General features: G+C 47.1%; 1 protein-coding gene across 1 annotated transcript in view; it reads left to right on the plus strand.

Annotated features, from left to right (window-relative positions):
- Window positions 1-4,067: 4,067 nt before the first annotated feature.
- The window catches only part of PHAX (phosphorylated adaptor for RNA export), a 65,189-nt gene continuing 43,029 nt past the window's right edge, over window positions 4,068-26,227 (plus strand). Inside the window, exon 1 of the mRNA XM_077291224.1 lies at window positions 4,068-4,527. Within this exon, the coding sequence (XP_077147339.1) occupies window positions 4,411-4,527 (117 nt within the window). The 5' untranslated portion in view covers window positions 4,068-4,410. The remainder of the gene's footprint in view (window positions 4,528-26,227) is intronic.

The raw sequence follows: 26,227 nt of genomic DNA on the forward strand, positions 1-26,227 counted from the left end.
GGACATCATACTGTTTGACGGGAGCTGCCGGCCCATCATACTGTGTATAGAAAACTGTGAAGGCATATTGTGCATATGGGAGCTGTTGGCCCATTACACTGTATACAGGGGAGCTCTGGGGGGCATTATACTTTCTATAGTGGAGTTCTGTCAGCATTATACTGTGTATAGGGGAGCATTGGGCTCATACTATCTATAGGGGAGCAGTGGTATCATACTGTGTAGAGGGGAGCAGTGGGAACATCATTTTGTGTAAATAGGGGAGCAGTGGGAACATCATACGGTGTATAGGGGAGTTATAGAATCACCATACTGTGTATAGGGGAGCTGTGGGGGCCTTAGACTGTGTATAGGGAAGCTTTAAGCTCACCATACTGTGTATAATGGAGCAGTACATGGGGGAACTTAGGGGACATTATTAAATGTTAAGTGGGCACTTAAGCATTATTGTTATAGGGGCACTCAGAGTATTGTGACCATCAAAGTTGCATATGGTCACAATATGGCGGTAAAGTCAATGTTCGTTTTTGTATATAGATTTATTTTCAATAACAGTAGGGTCATATTCTGAGGTTCCCCTCTATTCACAACTAGAGTGCGCAACCGTAGCTGTAATCAGGGTTAGCTGGTTAGGGGCCCACTCAGATGTTTCGCCCCCCCTAAGTTGAAACCCTAGCTACGCCTCTGCCCGCTGGTGAGTATAATAAAAGTTATTTTTCCTCTCTTACAAGTCGGGTTGGGAGAAGATATACAGCATTATACACTGCTCAAAAAAATAAAGGGAACACTTACAACAGAATATAACTCCAAGTAAATCAAACTTCTGTGAAATCAAACTGTCCACTTAGGAAGCAACACTGTTTGACAATCAATTTCACATGCTGTTGTGCAAATGGAATAGACAACAGATGGAAATTATTGGCAATTATCAAGACACACTCAATAAAGGAGTGGTTCTGCATGTGGGGACCACAGACCACATCTCAGTACCAATGCTTTCTGGCTGATGTTTTGGTCACTTTTGAATGCTGGTTGTGCTTTCACACTTGTGGTAGCATGAGACGGACTCTACAACCCACACAAGTGGCTCAGATAGTGCAGCTCATCCAGGATGGCATATCAATGCGAGCTGTGGTAAGAAGGTTTGCTGTGTCTGTCAGCGTAGTGTCCAGAGGCTGGAGGCGCTACCAGGAGACAGGCCAGCACACCAGGAGATGTGGAGGGGACTGTAAGAGGGCAACAACCCAGCAGCAGGACAGCTACCTCAGCCTTTGTGCAAGGAGGAACAGGAGGATCACTGCCAGAACCCTGCAAAATGACCTCCAGCAGGCCACAAATGGTTAGAAACTGACACCATGAGGATGGTCTGAGTGCCCGACATCCACAGATGGGGGTTGTGCTCACAGCCCAACACCGTGCAGGACGCTTGCCATTTGCCACAGAACACCAGGATTGGCAAATTCGTCACTAGCGCCCTGTGCTCTTCGCAGATGAAAGCAGGTTCACACTGAGCACATGTGACAGACGTGACAGAGTCTGGAGACGCCGTGGAGAGCGATCTGCTGCCTGCAACATCCTTCAGCATGACCGGTTTGGCAGTGGGTCAGTAATGGTGTGGGGTGGCATTTGTTTGGAGGGCTGCACAGCCCTCCATGTGCTCGCCAGAGGTAGCCTGACTGCCATTAGGTGCCGAGATTAGATCCTCAGACCCCTTGTAAGACCATATGCTTGTGCGGTTGGCCCTGGGTTCCTGCTAATGCAGGACAATGCCAGACCTCATGTGGCTGGAGTGTTTCAGCAGTTCCTGCAAGATGAAGGCATTGAAGCAATGGACTGGACCGCCCATTCCCCAGACCTGAATCCGATTGAACACATCTGGGACATCATGTCTCGCACCATACACCAACGTCACGTTGCACCACAGACTGTCCAGGAGTTGGCGGATGCTTTAGTCCAGGTCTGGCCGGAGATCCCTCAGGAGACCATCCGCCGCCTCATCTGGAGCATGCCCAGGCATTGTAGGGAGGTCATACAGGCACATGGAGGCCACAAACACTACTGAGTATCATTTCCTTGTCTTGAGGCCTTTCCACTGAAGTTGGATCAGCCTGTAACTTCATTTTCCACTTTGATTTTCAGCATCATTCCAACTCCAGACCTCCGTGGGATATTAGTTGTGATTTACGTTCATCATTTTTAGGTTTTATTGTTCTCAACACATTCCACTATGTAATGAATAAAGATTTATAACTGGAATATTTCATTCAATGATATCTAGGATGTGGGATTTTAGTGTTCCCTTTATTTTTTTGAGCAGTGTAGAATGCTGTAGATAAGCCCTGAAAGGTGATGACCGCATCTCATATCAGCCAAACCTGGTGACAGGTTCCCTTTAAGCTGATGTTAATGAGGCCAAAACCCAGTTCACCCATGATAGAAACTCCACCCACTTGCTTGTATCCAATTAAATTGACAAGTGGGTGGAGTTTTGTTTGGGCGGTTGTTATGTATGCTGAACGGCATTTTACACCCAGTGACAGTCATTTTGAGAATTTAGTGGCTCTTGCTGGGGAGCCAGTTCTTTGTACCGGATCATTCACGAACGGCCCATCACTAATCAGAAGGAACCCAGGGCACCTGCATATGGTCTCACAATGAGGCCGGGTTCACACATGCGAGAAACACCCCAGAGTCTTGCATGTTAATACCCGTCACTGCCGCCAGCACTGGGGAGCGGAGCGTGCGGCTGCATGTATTGCTATGTGGCTGCACGCTCCGCTCCTAAGTGTCGGCGGCAGTGCCGGGTATTAACATGGGAGACTGGGTGTGTTTCTCACGTGTGATCCAGGCCGGAGTCTGAGGATCTCATCTCGGTAGCTCTGGCTATCACATGGAGGGCAACCAATGTTGCTTTATATCTGGACAGGTTGATTTCACAGAAGTGTGATTGACGTGGTATTACATTGTGTTGTTTAAGTGTTCCCTTTATTTATATATACATACACAATTTCTTTTCAAGAAAAAACCCTACTGTAATATCATTATTACTGCACCTCAATATTCTCCTCACTTCTGTCACTGACCGTTCTGTAATGAGGTGACCAGAATGGAGTCTATAAGGAGCTCCTGGGATCCCCTCCACAATGGAGTCTATAAGGAGCTCCTGGCATCCCCTCCACAATGGAGTCTATAAGGAGCTCCTGGCTTCCCCTCCACAATGGAGTCTATAAGGAGCTCCTGGCATCCCCTCCACAATGGAGTCTATAAGGAGCTCCTGGGATCCCCTCCACAATGGAGTCTATAAGGAGCTCCTGGCATCCCCTCCACAATGGAGTCTATAAGGAGCTCCTGGGATCCCCTCCACAATGGAGTCTATAAGGAGCTCCTGGGATCCCCTCCACAATGGAGTCTATAAGGAGCTCCTGGCATCCCCTCCACAATGGAGTCTATAAGGAGCTCCTGGGATCCCCTCCACAATGGAGTCTATAAGGAGCTCCTGGGATCCCCTCCACAATGGAGTCTATAAGGAGCTCCTGGCATCCCCTCCACAATGGAGTCTATAAGGAGCTCCTGGCATCCCCTCCACAATGGAGTCTATAAGGAGCTCCTGGCATCCCCTCCACAATGGAGTCTATAAGGAGCTCCTGGCATCCCCTCCACAATGGAGTCTATAAGGAGCTCCTGGCATCCCCTCCACAATGGAGTCTATAAGGAGCTCCTGGCATCCCCTCCACAATGGAGTCTATAAGGAGCTCCTGGGATCCCCTCCACAATGGAGTCTATAAGGAGCTCCTGGCATCCCCTCCACAATGGAGTCTATAAGGAGCTCCTGGGATCCCCTCCACAATGGAGTCTATAAGGAGCTCCTGGCATCCCCTCCACAATGGAGTCTATAAGGAGCTCCTGGCATCCCCTCCACAATGGAGTCTATAAGGAGCTCCTGGCATCCCCTCCACAATGGAGTCTATAAGGAGCTCCTGGGATCCCCTCCACAATGGAGTCTATAAGGAGCTCCTGGCTTCCCCTCCACAATGGAGTCTATAAGGAGCTCCTGGGATCCCCTCCACAATGGAGTCTATAAGGAGCTCCTGGGATCCCCTCCACAATGGAGTCTATAAGGAGCTCCTGGCATCCCCTCCAGTCTAGTCCGGTCAGTGCTGAGCCGTCTAGACTGGAGTTGTTCCTGTGAGGACCCCGCTCTAGCAACTCCGGTCACCACTGCCGTGACCTGTCTACAGCGGAGCTGCTGGAAGGAGCCTCACAGGCTCATATCCTCTCTACCTTTGCACAATTGCACAGCAGTGGCGGTACCTCCTCCTTTCTAGCGGATTTCCCGCCTTTTTCTCTTCCGGAAGTGACACGTTCCCCTCCCCGCTGCAGTGTGACGTCATTCCGCCTCAGCCGAGTGTCATGGCGCAGGAGAGCACCAGGGGAATGATGGAGGATGAAGAACTAGAAGACGGAGAACTCAGTGGCTCTGACACCGACATGAAGGTGTCCAAACCGGCAGAGAATGCTGCAGGGCCGGTAAGTTCCGGAGCCGTGAGGTGACATTTTGCGAGCTGCATGTATATGTACAGCACAGTACAGTACTGCACTCTGCGGCGGAGCCGTGCTGGGACCTGTAGTGCAGCAGTGTACGGCACTGGAATCTGGTTACAGTGCTCAATGGGGAGTACTGGAGCGGCCCAAGATGACCAATCAGATCTTTTCTTTCTTTTGTATTTTGTGCTCGTCCAATGAGGTGACAGATGTGGTTGCTCTGGGTAGTTACTACTCTGCCTGCAGAAGTGCACGTCGTGTGAGGAGACTTGTCAGTCCTCTGCCTGTGTGCAGGTGTCCGCAGAGTCCTATGTGTGTATATATCCGGCCCTCTGTCTGTCTGCACATACAGCACATGTCCGCAGTGTCCTATGTGTATATATCCGGTCCTCTGCCTGTCTGCGCATACAGCACATGTCCACAGAGTCCTATGTGTATATATCCGGTCCTCTGCCTGTCTGCGCATACAGCACATGTCCGCAGTGTCCTATGTGTGTATATATATCCGGTCCTCTGCCTGTCTGCACATACAGCACATGTCCACAGAGTCCTATGTGTATATATCCGGTCCTCTGCCTGTCTGCGCATACAGCACATGTCCACAGAGTCCTATGTGTATATATCCGGTCCTCTGCCTGTCTGCGCATACAGCACATGTCCACAGAGTCCTATGTGTATATATCCGGTCCTCTGCCTGTCTGCACATACAGCACATGTCCACAGTGTCCTATGTGTATATATCCGGTCCTCTGCCTGTCTGCACATACAGCACATGTCCACAGTGTCCTATGTGTATATATCCGGTCCTCTGCCTGTCTGCACATACAGCACATGTCCACAGTGTCCTATGTGTGTATATATATCCGGTCCTCTGCCTGTCTGCACATACAGCACATGTCCACAGTGTCCTATGTGTATATATCCGGTCCTCTGCCTGTCTGCACATACAGCACGTCCACAGTGTCCTATGTGTATATATCCGGTCCTCTGCCTGTCTGCACATACAGCACATGTCCACAGTGTCCTATGTGTATATATCCGGTCCTCTGCCTGTCTGCACATACAGCACATGTCCACAGTGTCCTATGTGTATATATCCGGTCCTCTGCCTGTCTGCACATACAGCACATGTCCACAGTGTCCTATGTGTATATATCCAGTCCTCTGCCTGTCTGCACATACAGCACATGTCCAGTGTCCTGTGTATATATCCGGTCCTCTGCCTGTGTGCAGGTGTCCGCAGAGTCCTATGTGTGTATATATCCGGCCCTCTGTCTGTCTGCACATACAGCACATGTCCGCAGTGTCCTATGTGTATATATCCGGTCCTCTGCCTGTCTGCACATACAGCACATGTCCACAGTGTCCTATGTGTATATATCCAGTCCTCTGCCTGTCTGCACATACAGCACATGTCCAGTGTCCTGTGTATATATCCGGTCCTCTGCCTGTCTGCACATACAGCACATGTTAAGCAATAATGTATACACCTCAGAGGACTTTCAAAAATAATCAATGCAATCCATACATGAGTGTCTAACAGTGAAATTATAAATTCCTCCCCAGTGCAGCAAAAAAAGTGGAAACCACTCAACTATTAGTGTAAAACCAATCACCAGAACTATGGAGCAGAACCCAAGGAAGCACTAGCAAGGATAGAGTTAAATAAGCTTTATTTGTAACTGTTAAAATACAACATACATCGTGTGCACATATTTTAGGACAAGGAATAATAAAAGCAAGTATGCGTAAAATCATTACTATATTGAAACCTAAGGAATAAGAGGCACCCAGGGTGTGTGTGTGTGTGTGTATATATATATATATATATATATATATATATATATATATAATATATATATATATATATATATATATATATATAATATATTTTTATTTTTTTTAGTGGACAGGCCAAAAGTTTGGACACACCTCATTTAAAGATTTTTCTGTATTTTCATGACTATGAAAATTGTACATTCACCCTGAAGGCACCAAAACTATGAATTAACAAATGTAGAATTATATACTTAACAAAAAATGTGTGAAACTACTGAAAATATATCTTATATTCAAGGTTCTTCAAAGTAGCGACCTTTTGCTTTGATGACTGCTTTGCACACTCTTGGCATTCTCTTGATGAGCTTCAAGAGGAAGTCACCGGAAATGGTCTTCCAACAATCTTGAATGAGTTCCCAGAGATGCTTAGCACTTGTTGGCCCTTTTACCCTTCGCCACGACAGCACCCCACATGAGAGAGAGAGGGATCCGCCCCATAGGAACAGGAAACCTACAGAATAAAAGGAGGCGGTCCCCTCTCCTCCTCAGTTTAGGTTTCCTGTTCCTATAGGGATCCCGGCTTACCTACAGATGAAGAGGATCCCTGGGCCATGCACCCGCCTGCGCCTGTGTCCGAGGGAACGGCAGGGGCTGCGGTTCAAGAAGCAGCGGCGGGGGAGCCCCTGCTTGCAGCCTCCCCCCTCGTCTGGCCAAACATCCATGGTCCGGGTCCGGTCACCGTGGGTCCGCCCGGCACCATGAGGACGCGCGCGCTGCGGCGGCCAGCTTAATACTTCTGACCGCCGCATGGTAAGTGAGGAGCGGCGCGTCTAACCCGGAAGTCGCTGGAGCACTTCCGGGTCGGTCCGGGGAGGCAGGAGAATTCGGCGGCAGATTTAAAAAGCAGCGCTGGCGTCGGACCGGTGTGTGTAAGATGGCTTCACCGGCCGACGAAGCGCACCTGCCCGCAGCAGAACAGCGTTCTCCCAGCAAGGAGAGAAGCGTTAGGAGCAGCACAAAGAGTGGTGGTCGACCTCCAGAGAAGGGATCTACCACCAAACGAAATCCGCCTCCAGAACCGGTACCTGTCAGCTTCACTGGGTGAGTTTTTAAAAGAATCTCTTCCTATATGCTGATATATGTTCCTCCTGTATCCCTTCCTCTAGACTAAGAAAAGGACACACAAGTCCAAGCACAAGGAATGTGCTTTATGTACGCAGCCCCTCCCGGATGATTATGCTAAAAAATTATGTTCAGAATGTATCACACAAACCTTGCGGCAGGAGAATATAATGACTCCATCAGATGTCAGAGCCATAATCCGGGAAGAAATGCAGGGTTTGGCGCAGACAAGTAGCACCAGTACCCGTCGGCCTAGCAGGTCCCGATCTCCAGTTAGTTCAGAGTCAGAGGATGTGCATATATCCTCGGACGAATCAGGATTTCAGCCGAGCTCATCCGAAACTGAAGGGGGGCTTTGTCTTCCCAATAGCAGTGTGGATAATTTAGTGAAATCTGTCAGGAGCACGATGGGGTGCTCAGACGAGAAGGAGAAAAAATCAGCTCAAGACATAATGTTTGCGGGGTTAGGGCAGAAAAAACGTAGATCCTTCCCCGTCATACCAACTATTAAAGAAATTATTAAAAAAGAATGGGAGAAGCGAAACACAAGAGGTTTCCTACCATCATCCTCTAAAAGACGCTATCGTTTCAGCGACGAGGAGCTGAACTCCTGGTCAAAGGTGCCGAAGGTTGATGCCGCAGTAGCCTCTACAACCAAGCAGTCGGTATTACCAGTGGAGGATTCCGGGGTCCTGACAGACCCACTGGACCGTAAAGCAGAAGCTTTACTAAAAAGATCGTGGGAAGCTAACACGGGGGCGTTTAGGCCCGCCATATCTAGTTACCTGCACTGCAAGGTCGCTACTAGTGTGGATGGAGCAACTGGAGGAACAGATTAGAGGTAGAACTTCGAGAGAGTCAATCCTGCCGAAATTCCCTCTAATTAAAGAAGCAGTAGCATTCCTGGCTGATGCCTCCGTGGATTCGCTACGCCTAGCAGCCAGGTCAGCCGGCCTAGTGAACACAGCCCGGCGAGCACTCTGGTTAAAAAAACTGGAAAGGGGACGCACAGGCCAAAGCAAAACTTTGTGCGATCCCCTGCCAGGGTGAGTTCCTTTTTGGAAAGACGCTGGATGAACTCCTGAATAAAGCAGGAGAAAGGAAGAAAGGCTTCCCTAACCAATATCTTCCGTCTTACTGGAGAGCCTTCAGAAGACACCCCTTTACCAGGAACAAACCGTTCGAGCAAAGGGAGCGATGGGAGACGAAAGACCCAAAGCAAAAAGGTGCCTTTTTTAGCGGATCCCATAATCCAAAACGCAAATACCGCTAACCAGAAAGTGGGCGGCAGATTAAAATTCTTCCTTCCCAAATGGGAACAAATAACATCTAGCCAATGGATTCTGGACATTGTGCAATACGGCCTAAAATTGGAGTTTGATCGAATCACTTGGGATTCTTTTATAGTAGCATCACCAAAAGGACGAGATCAACAAAGGGCTCTGGAATCAGAGATCCTATCTCTTCTATCTAAAAAAGTCCTGATAGAAGTTCCCCAGGATCAAGAAGGGAAAGGGTTCTATTCCCCTTTATTCTTGATCAATAAGCCAGATGGTTCGTTCAGAACTATCATAAATCTCAAATTAAATTCCTTGCTTACGTAATCATACCTTCAAAATGGAATCCATTAGTTCTACCATAAAACTCTTATTCCCTAGGTGTGTCATGGCCGGAATAGACTTAAAAGATGCCTATTATAATCTTCCTATACATGCCAAGCATCAGCAGTACCTAAGGGTAGCAGTCATCCTGGAGGGACAGGTTTGTCACTTTCAGTATGTAGCAATGCCTTTTGGGCTTTCTATGGCTCCCCGCATCTTCACTAAGGTGATATTAGAAGTGATGGCTCACCTACGCCAACGGGACACCTTGATAATACCCTACCTAGATGATTTTTTAGTAGTAGGAAACTCTATACTTCAGTGTAAAGTTCGTTTATCTAATACGATCTCGTCCCTACAGGAGTTAGGTTGGATCGTCAACTTTGAAAAGTCCCGGCTGAATCCAGAAACCGTTCAAACATTTCTAGGAATCCAGCTAGACTCCGTAAGTCAGAAATGCTTCCTTCCTCAGTCAAAAAGACTGACTATACAATCGAGGGTATCAGAGGCAATAAACAACCCCTACATGGCACTAAGAAAAGCCATGTCCTTAATGGGATCATTATCCTCATGTATCCCAGCTGTACCGTGGGCACAATTTCATACCCGTCAATTACAGTAGGAAGTATTGTCAGCTCAGGGAAAAGATGGACATCTGGAAAGTAAAATAACTCTTTCCAAAGATGTCTTAGAATCTCTATCCTGTTGGCTAGATATGGAACACCTTTCAGGGGGTGTACCATGGATAATAGACCCGTCTAAGATAATTACCACCGACGCCAGCCCGATTGGATGGGGTGCGCATATGGAAGATAGTCTGGCCAAAGATACTTGGGACCAGGCAGAATTGGCGTGTTCCTCCAATTGGAAAGAGTTAAAAGCGGTAGGATATGCCTTAAATCATTTTCTTCCGTAGATTCAAGGAGCAAATGTAAGAATTTACTCAGACAATTCCACCACAGTGGCATATGTGAACCGTCAGGGTGGTACAAGGTCAGGAAGTCTAATGACCATAGCAGCAGACATCTTCCAGCTGGCAGAGACTCATCTCACATCCCTAATAGCCCTGCACATCAGAGGTGTAGAGAACATCAGGGCAGACTACCTCAGCCGGAACGAGTTACGTCAAGGGGAATGGACCTTAAACAAATCCATATTCAGAATGATAACAGAATCATGGGGGATACCACAAATAGACCTATTTGCCACAAGAGACAATCGGCAAGTAAAAAGGTTCGCTTCCCTGAACTTCATGGATCACCCAGATATATTGGACTCTCTCCACCATTTTTGGAGGTTCAAACTGGCATACGCCTTTCCTCCGATGTCTCTGATTCCACTAGTGATCAGAAAAATCAGGAGGGAACAAGCAAGAGTGATCCTCATTGCACCGTTCTGGCCGAAAAGACCATGGTTCTCTTGTCTCCAGACCATGTGCCTATGCGACCCATGGATTCTCCCATCAGACAAGGAGCTGCTGTTCCAGGGCCCCTTTTTCCACCCGCAAGTGAAAGGTCTTCACTTGACGGCGTGGAATTTGAGAGGCAACTATTAAGTTCAAGAGGGTTCTCAGTAGAACTAGTAAACACCCTCTTACTGAGCAGAAAAAGATCTACCACCCTAATATATAGTAGGGTATGGAATAAATTTTTAGATTTTTACACAGTACCGTTCACTAAGCAAGTTCCGATCACACCTATTCTAGAGTTCTTGCAAAAAGGCCGAGAATTAGGCCTATCTGCAAATACCTTAAGAGTTCAGGTCTCGGCATTAGGAGCCCTATATGGATGCAATATAGCAGCTAATAGGTGGATCTCCAGATTCATAAAATCTTGTGAACGTAGTAAACCGGTCCATATTCCCCGTCTACCTCCGTGGGATTTAAATCTACATCTTCTGATCTGACCTTTGGTAGAGCTGTCCTTAGTACAGTAATCCCACCCAAATAAATGACACTCTGAAAATCTCTCATGTGGGGTGCTGTCGTGGCGAAGGGTAAAAAGCCGCATTACTTATTGGTAATGCTCTTTTAATGAGTCCACGACAGCACCCATTTACTACCCTCCCTAAGTTATGCACAGCTCTTTCTTTTAAATTCACAAATAATGGTTGTATAGAGTTTAAGATATTTTATGTTGCTGAATAAGAATTAATACTAAAACTTTTGCGGTTCCCTTTTTGTACTCTGTAAACTAAACTGAGGAGAGGGGACCGCCTCCTTTTATTCTGTAGGTTTCCTGTTCCTATGGGGCGGATCCCTCTCTCTCATGTGGGGTGCTGTCGTGGACTCATTAAAAGAGCATTACCGGTAAGTAATCCGGCTTTTTGCCTTCACTCTGCACTCCAGCTCACCCCAAACCATCTCGATTGGGTTCAGGTCTGGTGACTGTGGAGGCCAGGTCATCTGGCGTAGCACCCCATCACTCTCCTTCTTGGTCAAATAGCCCTTACACAGCCTGGAGGTGTGTTTGGGGTCATTGTCCTGTTGAAAAATAAATGATGGTCCAACTAAACGCAAACCGGATGGAATAGCATGCTGCTGCAAGATGCTGTGGGAGCCATGCTGGTTCAGTATGCCTTCAATTTTGAAGAAATCCCCAACAGTGTCACCAGCAAAGCACCCCCGCACCATCACACCTCCTCCATGCTTCACGGTGAGAACCAGGCATGTAGAGTCCATCCGTTCACCTTTTCTGCGTCGCACAAAGACACGGTGGTTGGAACCAAAGATCTCAAATTTGGACTCATCAGAACAAAGCACAGATTTCCACTGGTCTAATGTCCATTCCTTGTGTTCTTTAGCCCAAACCAGTCTCTTCTGCTTGTTGCCTGTCCTTAGCAGTGGTTTCCTAGCACCTATTTTACCATGAAGGCCTGCTGCACAAAGTCTGTTCTTAACAGTTGTTGTAGAGATGTGTCTGCTGCTAGAACTCTGTGTGGCATTGACCTGGTCTCTAATCTAAACTGCTGTTAACCTGCGATTTCTGAGGCTGGTGACTCTGATAAACTTATCCTCAGAAGCAGAGGTGACTCTTGGTCTTCCTTTCCTGGGGCGGTTCTCATGTGAGCCAGTTTCTTTGTAGCGCCTGATGGTTTTTGCAACTGCACTTGGGGACACTTTCAAAATTTTCCCAATTTTTCGGACTGACTGACCTTCATTTCTTAAAGTAATGATAGTCACTCAGTTTTCTTTACTTAGCTGTTTTTTTTCTTGCCATAATAAAAAATCAGCTGTGTATCCACCAGACTTCTGCTCAACACAACTGATGGTACCAACCCCATTTATAAGGCAAGAATTCCCACTTATTAAACCTTACAGGGCACACCTGTGAAGTGAAAACCATTTCCGGTGACTACATCTTGAAGCTCATCAAGAGAATGCCAAGAGTGTGCAAAGCAGTCATCATAGCAAAAGGTTGCTACTGTGAAGAACCTAGAATATAAGATATGTTTTCAGTTGTTTCTCACTTTTTTGTTAAGTATATAATTCCATATGTGTTAATTCATAGTTTTGATGCCTTCAGTGTGAATTTACAATTTTCATAATCATGAAAATAAAGAAAAATCTTTAAATGAGAACGTGTGTCCAAACATTTGGTCTGTACTGTGCAGATCTCCTGTGAAACTAGATACGATCAAAAAAACTACATGAGTGATCCCATTGACCCCTAGATTAACTAACAGATCATGTATCACTATTGCGAAAAATCAATAAAGAAACGTGATCAGATGAATCAAGCAACAAAAAGCCCATACGTAGGGCAACAGTGTGCAAAGTGCAAGCAAATCATGTTTCTCCAGTCACCTTCCACGACAGCAGTATCGGAGGTTGTCTCCCCGCCCTAATAGGGGACAGGAAACAGAGGTTGAATACCCCTCCCCTTCCTGCAACCACCAGTGTTTTTCCTGTCCCCTATGGGGCATGAAGAGGTTCTGATAGTGCTGCCGTGGCCGGCGATCGGGAGCACTGTTACCTGAAGCCGGGCAGTTGAGGTCTGGAGCTCCCCTCTCCTCCTCCTTGGACTGCTCCCATCTCCGCGTCTACCGCGTGACTTGAGACCTCCACCCGCCCTACCCGCACCTTTTTCGGGAGGCAAAGCAGGGCGCGGTGCGGTGCACCGGGTTCCTCCTGCAGCTTCCCGGCTTCCTCCGCAGCTGCTGATGGATGACGCGCGTGTACCGGAAGTGACGAGTACCCAAACTTCCGGTTTCTTCGCCTCCATACGCTGAAGCTCCCACGCGCGTCGGCCGGCGTCCCCTGCCCAGGACATCCAGCGGCAGCCACGACGGGCGTCTCTGACCCCCCCTCCCCCATGGACACTAATGAGGAGGAGCACGAAATTCGCTGGGAGCTTCGATAAGTATTTATTCCTGGCTGGGGAAGCCTCCAGGTAAGACCTTCTGTCTGTGACCCTCTTGACTGGACCACTGACCATATGGACGGCGACAAACCCCTACTCTCTGCTCCTGTGGAGCCCAGTGTACACCCCCCTACTGTAAGTAGTGGGATGATGTCCCTTGCTGTCCATTTTTAAAAAAATTCAAGTGTCTTAGTCCACCTTTCTCTCTCGTTTTGGGGAGACAAGGTCCCTGCCCATAGGAAGGATAAAATGCCCAGCCGTAAGTGTGCTGCATGTGCATCTAAGCTTCCCTCCACGTAGAAAAAGCTCTGCCAACCATGCACAGACGAAGTCCTGCGTAGTGAACAGCCCTCACTCATGGACAGCATCAGAACCCTCATTAGACAAGAGGTTCAGTCCTCCATGGCGGCCTTTTCTCAAACCCCAACACCACAGCCTCCCCCTCCTAAGAAAAGGAAGATGGCCCCGGTAGTCGGGCGACATACATAACTCGGGTTCAGACGACAGTTGGGAGAATGAAGGTTCTACTTCCGCTCCCAAATCTGACAATAAAAAATATCTCTTCTCCTCTGAGGATATGGAAGAGTTAGTGTCCATGGTGAGGGGCACCATGGGAGTAGAAGACGAGGTAGAGGGTCATTCAGTACAGGATGACATGTTCGGGGGCTTGAAACCTAAATCAGTGAAGGGATTCCCCATTCACGAAAATATCGAAGGTCTTATCCTCCATGAGTGGGGCTTACCAGAAAAGGGGTTAAACGTCCCATCGGAGTTTAAGAATCGTTTTCCCCTTGAAGGAGACTGTTCCCTACTAGAAATGCCCAAAGTGGATGTGCAAGTGTCACGGGTAACCAAAAAAACGGCTCTACCCTTTGAAGATTCCTCTCAGCTTAAAGATCCCATGGATCGGAAAACTGAGAGCCTATTGAGGAAATCTTGGGACACTTCAACCAATTTGCTGAGCTCTAACGTGGCTTCAATATGTGTAGCCAGATCTTTGTTTCTCTGGCTGCGTACCTTGGAGAATCACCTTGTACAAGGTACTCCTAGGGAAGAGATTCTTAATTCCCTCCCTCGGCTTCAGAAGACGACTGGATTCCTCGCGGACGCTTCCGCAGAATCGGAACGAGTAGCCGCTAGATAAGCTGTCCTCACTAATTCGGCTAGGAGGGCTTTATGGCTTAAATTCTGGGGAGCGGATATTACCTCAAAATCCAAGCTTTATGGTATTCCCTTCCAGGGTCATTATGTATTTGGGCCTGTCCTGGATGAAATCTTGGACAAAGCTTCGGATAAGAAGAAAGTCCTTCCGGAACAAAAGAACCCTAGAAAGCGTTTTTTTCGTTCCCCCCCGTGACCAAGCTCCCCAACAAAATTACAGGGGCAAAGGCAAATCGGGTCGGTGGAGCTACCCCAAAGGGGGGAAAACCAGAAATATCCTGGTCCCCCAACCCCAGCAGACCTCTGAGAAGCAATGATTGCTCTCCGGTCGGGGGTCGACTCTCGCGATTCCTCTCCCAGTGGCAGACGATCACCACGGATCAGTGGGTTCTGCGTACCATTCGAGAGGGCCTAAAATTGGAGTTCGAGAGTCCTCCTCCTCACCGTCTAACCATCACTTCTCTACAGTCTCCAGGACTTCGAGAATCTCTGATGGATATTCTAAGCCTGCTTCAAGCAGAGGTAATTTCCCAGGTACCACATCAGGAAATAGGAGAAGGTCACTATTCCCACCTTTTTCTGGTGAAAAACCCTCTGGGAAACACTTTATCATAATAAACCTGAAACCTCTAAATCAGATAATTAAGTACTGAAGATTCAAAATGGAATCAATCAAATCAGCAATCCCGCTGATTGGTCAGGACTGGGTAATGGCGACGCTGGACCTGAGGGACGCATACTATCATGTGCCAATACATCCAGATCACAGAAGGTTCCTCAGGTTCGCGATTTCCCAAAACAAGCTAGTCAGCCATTACCAATTCAATGTCCTTCCATTCGGAGTCTCATCTGCTCCCTGAGTCTTCACCAAGATTGTCAGAAGCGGTAATCTTTATCCGTCAACTAGGGGTCTGTGTAATTCCATACTTGGACGACTTTCTCATCATCGCCCCATCCGCTTCGCGTCTCAATCAGGATGTGACGAAGGTCCTCGATGCCCTAAAGTCACTCGGGTGGATCCCAAATTTGGCAAAATCAGATCTCCGACCATCTCCACGGAAGAAATTCCTAGGAGTTCTTCTGGACTCGGAGAAACGGATGTCCTTTCTACCCAAAGACCGTCGGATCGATCTTATCCACAGGATCTCCAGGTTCCGAAGCCAAAAAAAACAGACTCTAAGAGACTCTGTCAATCCTGGGTTCATTGACATCGTGCATCCAGGCAGTCTCCTGGGCCCAAGCCCATACAAGAATTCAGCAGTCTCTCATCCTGACGTATTCAAGAGGTCACCGGATGGCTCTAACCAGGAAGATTCCCCTTCCCTCTCATGTGAGATCTTCCCTCTCATGGTGGCCGAACTCCCAAAACCTACATCGGGGTGTCAGCTGGGATCAGACTCCTCTCAGAGTACTCACGACAGAGGCAAATCAGAGAGGTTGGGGCGCCGTGATCGAAGGCTCCCACTTTCAGGGGCTGTGGGGCCCAGATGTAAGACACAGCTCCTCAAATCTGAGGGAATTAAATGCAGTGGAGGAGGCGCTAAGAGCCGCATCTGCCCTCATCCAAGGTCACCATGTACGGGTGATGTCCGACAATATGACCACTGTGGCCTATCTTCGGCACCAAGGGGGCACAGGACATTTGAGCCTAAAGATAACGGCTGGAAGGATTTTTTTCCTGGGCAGAGAATCGCCTTCTGTCCATCTCCGCAGTTCATATAAAGGGATTGGACAACTCCCAGGCGGATTACCTCAGCAGGAGGGACTTCCATCCAGGAGAATGGTCTCTAAATCAGGATGTATTCCTATCCTTAGTCCAGAGGTGGGGAACTCCCGATGTGGACCTGTTCGCCAACAACCGGAATACAAAATCAAACATCTTCTCCCTGACCACCTCAAACGAGGCGCAGGGACTGGACGCTTTCTCCCACCCCTGGGAGTTTACCCTGGCATATGTCTTCCCGCCAATCCCTTTGCTACCCCGAACATTACAGAAGATCGGGATAGATCAAGTTACAACGATTCTGATAGCCCCATGGTGGCCAGGGGGAAGCTGGTTCAGCGCACTAACAAGTATGTGTCTAGAGGGCCCGATTCTGCTTCCCCCAAAGACGCGACCTTCTCCAACAAGGTCCCCTGATCCATCCGGACCTACACAAGCTAAAACTAGCAGCCTGGCTATTGAGGCCGAGATCCTGAAGGCCAGAGGTCTCTCACAGGAAGTAATCGAAACCCTACAAAAGAGTAGGAAGCCCATAACTAACGCCATTTATGGCAAAGTCTGGAAAAGATTTTCGTCATGGTGTTTCCCGAATAGGCCGGATCCATTCAATCCAAATATTGCACAGATCCTTCAATTCCTCCAGAAGGGCTTGGAACTGGGTCTTTCACCTAGTACTTTAAAGGTTCAGGTGTCAGCTCTTGCGTCTTTCTTCGACATGGATCAAGCGATTCATAACATCGGCAACTAGAATCCGTCCGAGACTTCACGTCCACACCCCTCCTTGGGACTTAAACCTTGTCTTAAAAGGTCTGACCGGTGACCCCTTTGAACACCTTTCAGCCTCCAGCTTAAAAGTTCTGACCCTTAAGACCGTCTTCCTGGTAGCTATCACTACCGCCAGGCGCATAGGGGAACTACAGGCCTTATCAGTCCAGGAGCCATTCCTGACCATAACCATGGACAGTATAGTCCTCAAATTAGACCCTTCCTTTATGCCTAAGGTAGTCTCGGACTTCCACAGAAATCAAGACATCATATTACCCTCATTCTGTCCAAATCCTTCTAATCCAAAAGAAGCCTTTCACACCCTGGACGTCCGTAGAGTGGTCCTATTCTACCTCCAACAGACAGAAAGTTGGAGGTTGGACCAAAACCTGTTCATCCAGTGGTCAGGACGAAATAAGGGAAAGAAAGCAGCCAAAAGCACCATCGCGAATTGGATTAAAAATGCCATTAGTCTTGCATACTCATCACAGAAGCTTACACCTCCAGCTTCACTTAAAGCCCACTCTACCCATTCAGTCTCGACTTCCTGGGCAGAGAGGGGAAACGCATCATCGGAGCAGATATGCAGAGCCGCCACCTGGTCGTCAGTCCATACATTCACCAGACAATACAGGCTCAACTTCAATAGGGACCTATCGTTTGGCAGACGTGTTCTCCAAGCAGTTGTCCCTCCCTAAAGAAATTAGCGGTTGGTATTACTCCGATACTACTGTCGTGGAAGGTGACTGGAGAAAATAGAATTAGTCTTACCGGTAATTCGGTTTCTAGGAACCTTCCATAACAGCACTAATTTCCCTCCCTATCTAATGTATTTATTAGATGATTCCTGCACTTAAGTGGTAACTATTCATGCTACTGTGTCCAGAAAAAAACACTGGTGGTTGCAGGAAGGGGAGTGGTATTTAACCTCTTTGTTTCCTGTCCCCTATTAGGGCGGGGAGACAACCTCTGATACTGCTGTCGTGGAAGGTTCCTAGAAACCGAATTACCGGTAAGACTAATTATCCCTATTGCAAAAAAAAAAAATCAATGAAGAAGCGTGATCAAATAAATCAAGCAGCAAAAAGCCCATACATAGGGCAACAGTGTGCAAAGTGCTGACAGCGGAAAATAATTAGGAGAGTCTGTACCTTATAAGTGCCACTCAGTCCTGACAATGCGCACACCCCTGCCTGTCTGCACGTACAGCACATATCCACAGTGTCCTATGTGTATATATCCGGTCCTCTGTCTGTCTGCGCATACAGCACATGTCCACGGTGTCCTATGTGTATATATCCGGTCCTCTGTCTGTCTGCGCATACAGCACATGTCCACGGTGTCCTATGTGTATATGTCCGGTCGTCTGCACGTACAGCACATGTCCACAGTGTCCTATGTGTATATCTATCCGGTCCTCTACCTGTCTGCACCTACAGCACATGTCCACAGTGTCATGGGTATATCCGGCCCTTTGCTGCACATACAGCATGATACAGCTGTATACAGTATGTTAACGAGCTGTATACTCTGGGCTCCTTCATTAATAGTTCTGATCCTCACAGCATTGTAATATATTATTATTAATAATAATAATTTTATTTATATAGCGCCAATGTATTCCGCAGCGCTTTACAAATTATAGAGGGGATTTGTACAGACAATAGACATTACTGCATAACAAAATCACAGTTCAAAATAGATACCAAGAGTAATGAGGGCCCAGTTCGCAAGCTTACAATCTATAGGAAAAAGGGAGACACTAGAGGTGGATGGTAACAATTGCTTTCATTGTTCGGACCAGCCATAGTGTAAGAATCGGGTGTTCATGTAAAGCTGCATGAACCAGTTAACAGCCTAAGTATGTAGCAGTACAGACAACGAGGGCTATTAACTGCATGAAGTGTATGAGAACATGATGCGAGGAACCTGATTTTTTTATTTTTTGGGGGGCCACACAGGGATAGCTAGGTTAATGCGTTGAGGTGGTAGGCCAGTCTGAACAAATGTTTTTTTAGGCCACGCTTAAAACTGGGGATTAATCGTATTAACCTGGGTAGTGCATTCCAAAGAATTGGCGAAGCACGTGAAAAGTCTTGGAGACGGGAGTGGGAGGTTCTGATTAGTGACGATGCTAACCTCAGGTCATTAGCAGAACGGAGAGCACAGGTAGGGTGGTAGACTGAGACCAGGGAGGAGATGTAGGGTGGTGCTGAGCCATGGAGTGCTTTGTAGATGAGGGTAATAGTTTTGTACTGGATTCTGAAGTGGATGGGTAACCAGTGTAATGACTGGCACAAGGTAGAGGCATCGGTGTAACGGTTGGTGAGGAATATAATCCTGGCAGCAGCATTCAGGACAGATTGGAGCGGGGAGAATTTGGTAAGAGGGAGGCAGATTTAAGAGAGAGATACAAAAGTCAAGACGAGAATGAATGAGTAAAACAGTAAGAGTTTTTACAGTGTCAAAAGTAAGAAAAGGGCGAATTCTAGAAATGTTTTTGAGATGCAGATAAGAGCGAGCCAATGATCGGATGTGGGGGGTGAATGAAAGCTCGGAATCAAGGATGACCCCAAGGCAGCGGGCATGTTGCTTGGGAGTAATAGTGGAACCACACACGTAGATGGCAATGTCAGGCAAAGGTAGGTTAGTAGAGGGAGAGAACAAGAGTTCAGTTTTTTTGCAGGTTCTGTTTTTTTGCAGGTTCTGTTTTTTTGCAGGTTCTGTTTTTTTGCAGGTTCTGTTTTTTTGCAGGTTCTGTTTTTTTGCAGGTTCAGCTTTTTTGCAGGTTCAGTTTTTTTGCAGGTTCAGTTTTTTTGCAGGTTCAGTTTTTTTGCAGGTTCAGTTTTTTTGCAGGTTCAGTTTTTTTGCAGGTTCAGTTTTTTTGCAGGTTCAGTTTTTTTGCAGGTTCAGTTTTTTTGCAGGTTCAGTTTTTTTGCAGGTTCAGTTTTTTTGCAGGTTCAGTTTTTTTGCAGGTTCAGTTTTTTTGCAGGTTCAGTTTTTTTGCAGGTTCAGTTTTTTTGCAGGTTCAGTTTTTTTGCAGGTTCAGTTTTTTTGCAGGTTCAGTTTTTTTGCAGGTTCAGTTTTTTTGCAGGTTCAGTTTTTTTGCAGGTTCAGTTTTTTTGCAGGTTCAGTTTTTTTGCAGGTTCAGTTTTTTTGCAGGTTCAGTTTTTTTGCAGGTTCAGTTTTTTTGCAGGTTCAGTTTCAGATAGAGGGAGGACATGATGTTAGAGACAGCAGTAAGACAATCACTGGTGTTTTCTAAAAAGGCAGGCGTGATATCAGGAGAAGAACTGTATAATTGGGTGTCATCAGCATAGAGATGGTACTGGAACCCAAATCTACTGATTTTGTCCAATAGGGGCAGTATACAAAGAAAAGAGGAGGGGGCCTAGGACTGGTCCTTGAGGAACCCCAACAGTAAGGGGAAGGTGAGAGGAGGAGGAACCAGCAAAGGATACAGTAAAGGAGCTGTCAGAGAGATATGAGGAGAACCAGGAGAGAACGGTGTTCTTGAGGCCGATGGAGCGGAGCATAGGGAGAAGGAGCTGATGATCCACAGTATCGAATGCTGCGGAGAGATCCAAGAGAATTAACATGGAGTAGTGACCATTAGATTTAGCTGTTAGTAGGTCATTAGAGACTTTAGTGAGGGCAGTTTTAGTAGAGTGTAAAGAGCGGAAACCAGATTGAAGAGGGTCGAGAAGAGAGTTATCTGAGAGATAGCGGATAAGACGGGAGTGGACCAGCCTTTTGAGGAGTTTAGAGATGAAGGGAAGATTAGAGACAGGTCTATAATTAGCAGCACAGTTTTGATCGAGGGATGGTTTTTTAACCCCTTAACGACCTTTGACGCATACGCTGCGTCATGAAAGTCGGTGCCAAAACGACCTATGACGCAGCGTATGCGTCATGGAATGATCGCGCTCCTGCAGATCGGGTGAAAGGGTTAACTCCATTTTCACCCGATCTGCAGAGACAGGGGGAGTGGTGCTTCAGCCCAGGGGGGGTGGCTTCACCCCCCCCGTGGCTACGATCGCTCTGATTGGCTGTTGAAAGTGAAACTGCCAATCAGAGCGATTTGTAATATTTCACCTAAAAAACAGGTGAAATATTACAATCCAGCCATGGCCGATGCTGCAATATCATCGGCCATGGCTGGAAAACCTGAAGTGACCACCCCCCACCCCACCGATCGCCCCCCCAGTGCTCCGGTGCGTGGTCCGGTCCCCTCCGTCCTGTGCTCCGCTGCCCCGTGCTCCTGCCCGCTCCCCCGTCCTGCTGTCCGCTCCCCCCGTCCTCCGATCACCCCCCCTGTGCTCAGATCCACCCCCCCACCACCCCTTCATACTTACCGATCCTCCCGGTGTCCGGCCGTCTCCTCGCTGGGCGCCGCCATCTTCCAAAATGGCGGGCGCATGCTCAGTACGCCCGCCGGCCGGCAGATTCCTTACAGGTACATTTTGATCGCTGTGGTAGGTTCTACCACAGCGATCAAAATAAAAAAAATAATAAATAAACCCCCCCCTTTATCACCCCCATAGATAGGGACAATAATAAAATAAAGAAAATATATATTTTTTTTTTTTTCCACTAGGGTTAGGGTTAGAACTAGGGTTAGGGTTAGAACTAGGGTTAGGGTTACGGGTAGGGTTAGGGTTATGGCATGTGCGGATTTGGCAGCGGATCCGCAGCGGATCGGCCGCGGATCCGCAGCGGATCGGCCGCGGATCCGCAGCGGATCGGCCGCGGATCCGCAGCGGATTGGCCGCTGCGAATTCGTAGCAGTTTTCCATCAGGTTTACAGTACCGTGTACACCTATGGAAAACCAAATCCGCTGTGCCCATAATGCGGAAAATTCCGTGCAGAAACGCTGCGTTGTATTTTCCACAGCATGTCAATTCTTTGTGCGGATTCCGCAGCGTTTTACACCTGTTCCTCAATAGGAATCCGCAGGTGAAATCCGCACAAAAAAACACTGGAAATCTGCTGTAAATCCGCAGGTAAAACGCAGTGCCTTTTACTTGCAGATTTTTCAAAAGTCGTGCGGAAAAATCTCACACGAATCCGCTACGTGGGCACATACCCTTAGGGTTAGGGTTGGAATTAGGGCTAGGGTTGGAATTAGGGTTACGGGTGTGTTGGGGTTAGGGTTGTGGTTAGGGGTGTGTTGGGGTTAGGGTTGGGATTAGGGTTATGGCTACAGTTGGGATTAGGGTTAGGGGTGTGTTGGGGTTAGTGTTGAAGTTAGAAATGAGGGGTTTCCACTGTTTAGGCACATCAGGGGTCTCCAAACGCAACATGGCGCCACCATTGATTCCAGCCAATCTTGCATTCAAAAAGTCAAATGGTGCTCCCTCCCTTCCAAGCCCCGACGTGTGCCCAAACTGGTTTACCCCCACATTTGGGGTACCAGCGTACTCAGGACAAACTGGGCAACAACTGTTGGGGTCCAATTTCTCCTGTTACCCTTGCAAAAATAAAAAATTACTTGCTAAGACATAATTTTTGAGGAAAGAAGAATGATTTTTTATTTTCACGGCTCTGCGTTGTAAACTTCTGTGAAGCACTTGGGGGTTGAACGTGCTCATCACACATCTAGATAAGTTCCTTGGGGGGTCTAGTTTCCAAAATGGGGTCACTTGTGGGGTGTTTCTACTGTTTAGGCACATCAGGGGCTCTGCAAATGCAACGTGACGCCCGCAGACCATTCCATCAAAGTCTGCATTTCAAATGTCACTACTTCCCTTCCGAGCCCTGACGTGCGCCCAAACAGTGGTTTACCCCCACATATGGGGTATCACTGTACTCACAACAAACATTGGGGCCCAATTTCTCCTGTTACCCTTGTGAAAATAAAAAATTGCTTGCTAAAACATCTTTTTTGAGGAAAGAAAAATGATTTTTTATTTTCACGGCTCTGCGTTGTAAACTTCTGTGAAGCACTTGGGGGTTGAATGTGCTCATCACACATCTAGATAAGTTCCTTGGGGGGTCTAGTTTCCAAAATGGGGTCACTTGTGGGGTGTTTCTACTGTTTAGGCACATCAGGGGCTCTGCAAATGCAACGTGACGCCAGCAGACCATTCCATCAAAGTCTGCATTCCAAAACGTCACTACTTCCCTTCCGAACCCCGACGTGTGCCAAAACAGTGGTTTACCCCCACATATGGGGTATCAGCATACTCAGGAGAAACTGGACAACAACTTTTGGGGTCCAATTTCTCCTGTTACCCTTGCAAAAATAAAAAATTCTGGGCTAAAAAAATATTTTTGAGGAAAGGAAACACATTTATTATTTTCACGGCTCTGCGTTATAAACTTCTGCGAAGCACTTGGGGGTTCAAAGTGCTCACCACACATCTAGATTAGTTCCTTGGGAGGTCTAGTTTCCAAAATGGGGTCACTTGTTAGGGAGCTCCAATGTTTAGGCACACAGGGGCTCTCCAAACGTGACATGGTGTCCGCTAATGATTGGAGCTAATTTTCCATTAAAAAAGCCAAATGGCGTGCCTTCCCTTCCGAGCCCTGCCGTGTGCCCAAACAGTGGTTTACCCCCACATATGGGGTATCATCGTACTCAGGACAAACTGGACAACAACATTTGGGGTCCAATTTCTCCTATTACCCTTGGAAAATTAAAAAATCCTGGGCTAAAAATCATTTTTGAGGAAAGAAAAATTATTTTTTATTTTCACGGCTCTGCGTTATAAACTTCTGTGAAGCATCTGGGGGTTATAAGTGCTCACTATGCATCTAGATAAGTTCCTTGGGGGGTCTAGTTTCCAAAATGGGGTCACGTGTAGGGGAGCTCCAATGTTTAGGCACACAGGGGCTCTCCAAACGCGACATGGTGTTCGCTAACGATTGGAGCTAATTTTCCATTCAAAAAGTCAAATGGCACGCCTCCCCTTCCGAGCCTTGCCGTGCACCCAAACAGTGGTTTACCCCCACATATGAGGTATCAACATACTCAGCAGAAATTGCCCAACAAATTTTAGGATCCATTTTATCCTGTTGCCCATGTGAAAATGAAAAAATTGAGGCTAAAAGAAATTTTGTGTGAAAAAAAAGTACTTTTTCATTTTTACGGATCAATTTGTGAAGCACCTGAGAGTTTAAAGTGCTCACTATGCTTCTAGATAAGTTCCTTGGGGGGTCTACTTTCCAAAATGGGGTCACTTGTGGGAGCGCTCCAATGTTTAGGCACACGGGGGCTCTCCAAACGTGACATGGTCTCTGCTAGCGATGGAGATCATTTTTCATTCAAAAAGTCAAATGGCGCTCCTTCCCTTCCGAGCCTTACCATGTGCCCAAACAGTGGTTTACCCCCACATGTGAGGTATCAGTGTACTCAGGAGAAATTGTCCAACAAATTTTAGGATCCATTTTATCCTGTTGCCCATGTGAAAATGAAAAAATTGAGGCTAAAATAATTTTTTGTGAAAAAAAAGTACTGTTTCATTTTTACGGATCAATTTGTGAAGCACCTGGGGGTTTAAAGTGCTCACTATGCTTCTAGATAAGTTCCTTGGGGGGTCTAGTTTCCAAAATGGGGTCACTTGTGGGGGAGCTCCAATGTTTAGGCACACGGGGGCTCTCCAAACGCGACATGGTGTCCGCTAAAGATTGGAGCCAATTTTTCATTCAAAAAGTCAAATGGCGCTCCTTTCCTTCCAAGCCCTGCCGTATGCCCAAACAGTGGTTTACCCCCACATATGAGGTATCAGCGTACTCAGGACAAATTGGACAACATCGTTCGTGGTCCAGTTTTTCCTTTTACCCTTGGGAAAATAAAAAAATTGTTGCTAAAATATCATTTTTGTGACTAAAAAGTTAAATGTTCATTTTTTCCTTCCATGTTGCTTCTGCTGCTGTGAAACACCTGAAGGGTTAATAAACTTCTTGAATGTGGTTTTGAGCACCTTGAGGGGTGCAGTTTTTAGAACGGTGTCACTTTGGGGTATTTTCAGCCATATAGAACCCTCAAACTGACTTCAAATGTGAGGTGGTCCCTAAAAAAAATGGTTTTGTAAATTTTGTTGTAAAAATGAGAAATCACTGGTCAAATTTTAACCCTTATAACTTCCTAGCAAAAAAAAAATTTGTTTCCAAAATTGTGCTGATGTAAAGTAGACATGTGAGAAATGTTATTTATTAACTGTTTTGTGTCACATACCTCTCTGGTTTAACAGAATAAAAATTAAAAATGTGAAAATTGCGAAATTTTCAAAATTTTCGCCAAATTTCCGTTTTTTTCACAAATAAACTCAGAAATTATCGACCTAAATTTACCACTATCATGAAGCCCAATATGTCACGAAAAAACAATCTCAGAATCGCTAGGATCCGTTGAAGCGTTCCTGAGTTATTACCTCATAAAGGGACACTGGTCAGAATTGCAAAAAACGGCAAGGTCATTAAGGCCAAAATAGGCTGGGTCATGAAGGGGTTAAGTAATGGATGTATGATGGCATGCTTAAATGAGGAGGATAAATACCAGAAGAGAGAGAGAGGTTGAATATTTTTGTTAGGGTACCGTCACACAGTACCATTTTAATCGCTACGACGGCACGATCCGTGACGTCGCAGCGATCGTATGATTATCGCTCCAGCGTCGTAGACTGCGGTCACACGTTGCAATCACGGCGCTGGAGCGATGCCGAAGTCCCCGGTAACCAGGGTAAACATCGGGTAACTAAGCGCAGGGCCGCGCTTAGTAACCCGATGTTTACCGTGGTTACCAGCGTAAAAGTAAAAAAAAAAAAAAAACAGTACATACTCACATTCCGGTGTCTGTCCCCGGCGTTCTGCTTCTCTCCACTGTGTAAGCGCCAGAGCCGGAAAGCACAGCGGTGACGTCAGACGTCACCGCTGTGCTCGCTTTCTGGCTGGCCGGCGCTCACAGTGCAGAGAAGCTGAGACGCCGGAGGACAGACACCGGAATGTAAGTATGTACTGTTTGTTTTTTTTTTACTTTTACGCTGGTAACCACGGTAAACATCGGGTTACTAAGCGCGGCCCTGCGCTTAGTTACCCGATGTTTACCCTGGTTACAAGCGAACACATCGCTGGATCGCTGTCACACACAACGATCCAGCGATGTCAGCGGGTGATCAAGCGACGAAAGAAAGTTCCATACGATCTGCTACGACGTACGATTCTCAGCAGG

Source organism: Ranitomeya variabilis, chromosome 1 (assembly GCF_051348905.1).
Source record: "Ranitomeya variabilis isolate aRanVar5 chromosome 1, aRanVar5.hap1, whole genome shotgun sequence".
In the NCBI taxonomy this organism is placed as follows: Eukaryota; Metazoa; Chordata; class Amphibia; order Anura; family Dendrobatidae; genus Ranitomeya; species Ranitomeya variabilis.